This window comes from Sinocyclocheilus rhinocerous, unplaced genomic scaffold (genome assembly GCF_001515625.1).
Source record: "Sinocyclocheilus rhinocerous isolate Xijiao unplaced genomic scaffold, SAMN03320098_v1.1 scaffold1, whole genome shotgun sequence".
In the NCBI taxonomy this organism is placed as follows: Eukaryota; Metazoa; Chordata; class Actinopteri; order Cypriniformes; family Cyprinidae; genus Sinocyclocheilus; species Sinocyclocheilus rhinocerous.
Window position 1 is genome coordinate 1,077,157 of NW_015638974.1, and position 7,442 is coordinate 1,084,598.

Consider the following 7,442-nt stretch of genomic DNA (forward strand, 5'->3'; position numbering starts at 1 on the left):
AAATAAAATTCGCTTATATTCTCTACATTTCAATGTAACAATAAAACAGAAACACAATTAAAAAATATATATTTTTATATATAATTATTAATTAAAATTAAATAATGATGATAATATATATTAGTAGATGAATCAATTCACCAGATTTTGTCCAATGCAAACAAACACTTTTAAATAAAGCAACAAAACTATTTTAGGGAACTAGGGAAGTGCACGCTATCCCACAGTGGGAAGTGGTTTGGAAAGAGGAATAACATGAGTCCTATGAAGTCTTTCATTATTAGCATGTCTTATCTGACAGCCCTGGCAGTTCTCCAATACCTTTAACCTTAAAACCTCTCTCTCTCCCTGAAGGTGACCTTGTACTCTGAGGGCTTTGAGTTTAGTAAGACTCTTGCGAGAAAGATGACTCAGATGTCCAAGCTCTGCAGTGAGCAGCTCTCTCAGCAGGATCACTATGACTTTGGCATGAGAGCTGACAAATCTGTGCTGGTCATGGCTGGGTAAGGCAGATCTCTGCTCTGTTTCTACAGGACAAACACATTTTCACATTACTTAATGATTCTCTGTCGGTCTAACATACACTACCGTTAAAGATTTTGGGGTTGGTACAATAAAAAAAAAAAAAAAAAAAAAAAAAAAAAAAAAAAAAAAAAAAAAAAAAAAAAAAAAAAAAAAAAAAAAAAAAAAAAAAAAAAAAAAAAAAAAAAAAAAAAAAAAAAAAAAAAAAAAGTTTTTGTAGAAGTATCACCAAGACTGTATTTATTCAATCAAAAACAATAGTATTCATATTGTGAAATATAATTACAATTGAAAATAGTGTAGTTTAAAATGTAATTTATTGCTGTGATCAAAGCTGAATTTTCAGCGTCATTACTCCAGTCTTCAGTGTCACATGATCCTTCAGAAATCATTCTAATATGCTGATTTGCTGCTCAAGAAACATTTCTGATTATTATCAATGTTGAAAACAGTTGTGCTGCTTCATATTTACAGCATTTACAGCATTTATTTGAAATAAAAATCTTTTGTAACATTATAAATGTCTTTATTGTAACTTTTAATCAATTAAATGCATCCTACTGAATAAATAATAATAATTATTTTTTTAAATCTTGCTGATGTCAAACCTTTGAGCAGTAGTGTATAAATGACATAAAACAGTTCTACAGGCTTGGGATGTGTTTATTTAGGTGTTTTTTTTTTTAACATGTTTATTGTCTTTGCTTTATAAACTAGTCAGTCTTTGATTGAGAGTTGATTTGCACATGCTCAGTCACTGTCATGAATGAGCCAGTTGGAGTAAAGGCCAATAAAATACAGCTGTGGAAGAAACCTCTAAGCAGATCATTTAGGCCCATTTGGCACGACTGTCATGGCCAAAAGCAAAGTCTTCATTAGCCCTGGTCTCAGATCAGCGGCTGTACAGCTGGGTCTCATTTGTATTTTCTTAAGTGTGTGCGTGTGTCAGCATCATGCCACTGGCACATTTTATTAGTTCTCAAGTTTTATATGCAGCATAAATTCTCTTTATTGTCTCTTTATTTCATTGTGTGCTTCAGTGATTCAAAATGTCTGTCTTTAAATCAATGTGATTTAGGCTACTAAACTATTGACAAGAATATACGAACAACTGTAGGCAAGTGTGTTTAAAAGAGAGAGTAAATGTGAGGTCCATATTCTGTGTAAAGTACTGATACAGGTTGTTTAATAGTCTTTATGATTCATACTAATTACTGGTGCTTACCAAGGTATGAATAACACCTCAAATCTTTTGTGGCTTGTTGAGAGATGTGAAGTGATCAGGCCTATGATTTTCGGATGGTAGACATTATAATGTGTGAAAAAAGCCTTTAGCCAGGAAGCAGCCACATAGCAACCATCTAGAAATGCCTTAGCAACCACCCTAGCAAAACCACCTATGACATCCTAATACTGTGGCGGGCAAGCACCACTTACCTCATATTTTCCACCCTAGCAACCACATAGCATTGCACTAAAAGCACTCACACAGAGCACTCACAGAACATCACTCTCATTTTCTTCAGAACATGTAAAATTCTTGTTTGATTTGTGAATTCCATCTATAGTAAGATCTGTTGTGTGATTACCTGTGTGTATGCAGTGTAAAATACAGAGAGAGTCCCATTTTTTGTGCTGCTGGTTGTGTGTTCATGCTCACATTTTCTGAACAACCATTAATATATGTTGTGTGTGTGTGTGTGTGTGTGTGTGTTTGTGTACCTACTCAACCATATTTTGGGGACAAATTTGTACCCAAAAGTGAGCAAAACCTGACAAAATCGCCAAAAACCTCCATTTGGGGACGTCCTCATTTGTAAAACTGGTATAAAAATAAAGTAAACAAAGTTTTTTTTAAATTGTAAAAATGCAGAAAGTTTTCTGTGAGGGGTAGGGTTAAGGGTAGGGGTGGGTTTAGGTTAAAAAGTGTATAACTATCTGTATATAAAAACAATAGAAGTCTATGTAATGTCCCCATTTAGATAGCTAAGTAAATGTGTGTGTGTGTGTCTGTGTGTGTGTGTGTGTTCAGGTCATTAAAAAGAGAAAACCCTCACTTGAGCGAGGATGTTGTGCTGATCAGAGCTCTGCGAGACTCAAACCTGCCCAAGTTCCTCAAAGATGATGCAGTGCTTTTCAAGTGAGCCCTCCCTGTGTTTACAACACATACAGCTTTTAAAATGTTTTTGAAAGAAGTCTCTTATGCTTACCAAGGTTGCATTTATTTGATCAAGAATACAGTAAAAACAGTATTATTGTGAAATATTAATGCAATCTAAAACAACTGCTTTCTATTTTAATATATTTAACAATGTAATTTATTCCTGTGATGCAAAGCTGGATTATCAGCATCATTACACCAGTCTTCAGTGTCACGTGATCTCTCAGAAATCATTCTAATATACTGATTTGATGCTCAAGAAACATTTCTTTTTATTATCAATGTTGAAAACGTTGCGCAGCTTAATATTTTTTGTGGATTTTTTCAGGATTCTTGCATGAATAGAAAGTTCAAAAGTGCAGCTTTTATTTGAAATATTAAACTTTTGTAACATTATAAAATTACTTTACTATTACTTTTGATCAATTTCTATCAATACATCCTTACTGAATAAGAGAGAGAACAAGTATGCATGTGCTCAGATCTTAGCTAAATCTGCAAAAATCTCATTTCGGGGATGTCCTCATTTGTAAAAACATTATAGAAATAAAGTAAATAAAGTCTGTTTAAAAATGGCATGTGGAAAGTTTTCTGTTAGGGTTATGGTTAGCAGTGTTATTTTAGTATCAATGAGATGCTAGTATATATTTTTTTATTCATATTTTGAATCCGTTTTTATATTTTCCATTTTCATTTTAATTTTAGGTACATTTTTTTTTTTTTTTTTTTAGTTTTTTTTTTTGTTTTAATAACAGCATTTATTTAAAACAGAATTGTTTATAACAATGTAAAATTCTTCAACTGTCACTTTTGATCAATTGCATTTCCTAACTGAATAAAAGCATTAATTTTAGTAAAAAAAATAAATCTTACTGACTCCAAACTTTTGATCGATAGTATATGTCTTAGTAAAGAGTAAAACTAAAACAAAGCTTGTAAGGGCCCCACCTCTGAGAAGTCACCATTTTCAGCTGCCTCTACTGCATTCTGGGCGATGTAGTTTCTGAGTACCACATATGGGTTGTTGTTGTTCATCACACGTACTCTCTCCTCCTGCAGTTCTTTCACATCAAGCCCTGATTCACACTCACAAGCAAGCCGCTGCCTTGGGAATTGGATAGACAATATACGTACATTGTAGTGGGGGAAAAAATTAATTAATTTACACAGATACTTCAAGTCCTCTTCAGGTCTTTTTGATTTCAAAAAACAATGTTTTACAATACATTTTTCACCTTCAACAAGAAATGAATGCATCAGATCAAAAGAATTCAAAGATCCCTTTCTGTACCTGTATTTTTTGATCCAGCGGGACCAGTCTTCAGTCTGTTTGGCCCTTAGTTGTTCTGCAGTGGTGTCCATCAGCTCCTTCAATCTTGAGAGCCTTTCCAGCTGCCGGGCGACTGTCTTCCTGTCCGAAATCATCTGGAACAGTGCAGGGTTACTCTGAGCCATGGACAGCAGCATTGCAAGTTCACTATATTGAAGGAAAGAAAACAGAGAGAACAGAAATATGCAAATAAAGATATTTAACCATTTCTTTTTCATTTTAAACAATATTATTTTAGTTATACTAATATAGTATTTATTAATATTTTCAAATTCACTTTTATTTTTATATTTTTTCAGCCTTCACTTTAATTTTAGTTTACGTTTTGCTAAATTGATGTGCTTTTGATACTTAGTGATTTCGTTTTTATTCTTTTAAATTATTTCTATTTCTAGATTTTTTTAATTTTTGTATTTCATGTAGTTGTCAAGGCTACATTTTACAAGTGAAATATTCAATATTTATATTTTATTTTAGCTTAATTTCAATTAACAAATACTTTAAAAGAAATTGTAAAATAATGTAATACTTTTAGTTAATAATAACTGATGATTATTTTAGGCAAATTTGAAGGCCTGCCGAATACTTTTTGCTCTCAACAGCAGTCCAAAAATCTATTCCCATCTCAAAGTAGATAGTGGGAACTGTGTGACATTTAGTCAGTGGGTGGTAAATTGATTTTTTTTAAGAGCTAAAGGAAATAGTTCATCTGGGCTTTCTACATAGTAAACTACACACAACTTTGATCATTATACACCATTAATACATTTTTTACTGTTAATGTTAAACATTTATATTTTTGCTTTTTTGCAAAAATATGTCTATATAGTTTTTATTCATTTTTTATTTCAGTTTTAGTTGTAGAAGTTTTATTACTCAAAATGAGCTAAATGAAAATGAGAATTGCCAAATGCCTTGGCAACTAACTAAAACAAAAAAGCCATTTTTTTTCATTTTATTTGAGTTCACATTGATTTCAAGTAACAAAGATGTTTTTATGGCTTTGGTTTTATTTTCAGTTTTAGAAGTTAACTATAATAACCCTGATGGTTAGGGTTAGGTTGTAGTATTTATAACTAGCTATATATGAAAACAACTGAAGTCTCTGAAATATGCCCATTTAGATGTGTGTGTAAGATATATTTATTCACAATTTTCTACTGAGTAGTGTAGTCATTTCACATGATCTTATGATCTCCACCATGAGGGGGAGTCACCATTATGTAAAATAGCTTTATCCATCTCATGTGAGTGCACATTATTTTACGCATATTTGTCAAAGTACCATTCATTTCTTTAGCTATTAACATCTGGACAGGTGTTTTTACTATCGAAAAATGTATATTTTAAGACCTAATTCAGTTCAATTCAGTTCAGGTCCAAATACTGTATTTCTATGTGAATCCCTAACTCGCTCTTTTTCTTCCCTAAGTGGCATCTTGTTAGACCTCTTCCCCGGCGTCACCATCCCAGAACATGACTACGGTGTCCTGCCCTCCACCATTCACTCATCCCTGTGCCAACGTTCCCTTCAGCCTCTCCCAAGCATCATAAGCAAGGTCATCCAACTCTATGAGACCATGCTGGTCCGCCATGGAGTAATGCTTGTGGGGCCCACTGGAAGTGGCAAAACCACTGTCTACCACGTGCTGGCAGAAACCTTGGATACCCTGTATCATGCTGTCCACCAAAATCCCTTCTACCGCCCTGTTAAGACCTATGTGCTCACCCCGAAGTCAGCACCCCGTGAGCTTTACGGGGAGGTGAACCCGCTGACGCTTGAATGGCGGGGCGGTCTTATGGCGCTTTGTGTGCGGGCAGCAGTCCAGGACTTCAGCGACGACCACAAATGGGTGATCAGCGACGGCCCGGTGGATGCACTGTGGATCGAGAATATGAACACAGTGCTGGATGATAATAAGATGCTCTGCTTGGCCAACAGTGAAAGGATCAAGCTCACGTCTTCCATTCACATGATGTTTGAGGTGAGATGCTCAAATGTGCACATGCTCTCCCTGTTTGTTAAATTCAACAAGCACTTTGTCTTTTTAATTAGAGGCTAGTCACGCATGCTTACATGCTACACTTTCTCAATCAGGTTCAGGACCTGGCAGTGGCGTCTCCTGCCACAGTAAGCCGTTGTGGGATGGTGTACATTGACCCAGAGGAGCTTAAGTGGATGCCGTACGTTCAGACGTGGCACACAGGTTTCGCAGAGAAGGTGAAGCCTTTAAAACTCTCAGAGTTCTCACGAGACTCAAGAGTGTTCACATTGCTTTACAGTCACTGTAGAATTAGAAAGAGTTTTAATTAGTAGTTTTATAGGAGGAGCAGCATCAATATGCATTATGTATGTAGTTGGATGTAGAATGTCTTTTAGTTCGGTTTTTAGACCTGTAGAGCTGTTACCATCTCAGAAATGTATTTTTTAGGTTACAGAGCCTGCTCGTGCATATCTGATGGAGCTGTTTGAACGATATGTGGAGAAGGGCCTGCAGTTTCTATCAAAGTACTGTGTGCAGGCCATTGCACAGGTGGACATCAGTAAAGTCACAACCCTCTGCTGCCTATTGGAGGCGTTACTGTTCAGCGTTGGAGCTCCTAACCTCAAAATAGTATAATGCATCTCAGCTATCACCAAAATGAATCAGACACAGCATTGTAACATATTTTAGAAAGCTTCGTCAGGATTTCTAACTGATAATGTGATAATGTGAAAAGAAATCTGATAATATGTAACAACACAAAAGAAAACCCAGCAGATCTACACTACTGTTATTATTATTATTATTATTTTTTTGAAAGAAAGAAATTAATTTTATTTAGCTAGACAGTCAATCAAAATATTTATAATGTTACAACATATTTCTGTTTCAATTTAATGCTGTTCTTTTTAACCTTTTATTCATCAGAATCCTCATGGTTTTCAAAAAAAAATAAAAAAAATGAAGCACCACAACCATTTTCAACATACTGTAGATAATAAGAAATATTTCAAATCAGCATATTAGAATGATTTCTGAAGGATCATGTGACACTGAAGACTGGAGTAATTATGCTGAAAATTCAGCTTTGCCATCATCAGAATAAATTACATTTAAAATAATTTAAAATAGAAAACAGTTATTCCAAATTGTAATAATGTTTCACATTACTGTTTTTTTTTATTAAATACAGCATTGGTGAGCATGAGAGACTTCTTTAAAAAATAAAAATAAATTAAAAATAAATAATCTTTCTGACCTCAAATTTAAATGCTACTATGTATTCACAGGTGCAAAGACCCTTTTATATTGTGTGAGAAAAAAAGTGTTATGATTAAAATGTTATTTACACTCTTAAAAATAAAGGTGCTTCAAAAGGTTCTTCAAGCGATGCCATAGAAGAACCATTTTTGGTTCCACAAAGAACCATTCAGTCAAAGGTTCT

General features: G+C 34.2%; 1 protein-coding gene and 1 pseudogene across 1 annotated transcript; one reads left to right on the forward strand and one right to left on the reverse strand.

Annotated features, from left to right (window-relative positions):
• LOC107750466 (dynein heavy chain 6, axonemal-like) overlaps positions 1-7,442 on the forward strand; it is a 51,010-nt pseudogene that overhangs the window by 7,517 nt on the left and 36,051 nt on the right.
• On the reverse strand, positions 3,593-4,207 carry LOC107750475 (selenoprotein O-like). Its single transcript, XM_016565843.1, has 2 exons — positions 3,975-4,207; positions 3,593-3,788 (listed from the first exon to the last, which is right to left on the reverse strand). The coding sequence occupies exons 1-2, from the start codon at positions 4,148-4,150 to the stop codon at positions 3,605-3,607; spliced, it is 360 nt and encodes a 119-aa protein (XP_016421329.1). The 5' UTR covers positions 4,151-4,207; the 3' UTR covers positions 3,593-3,604.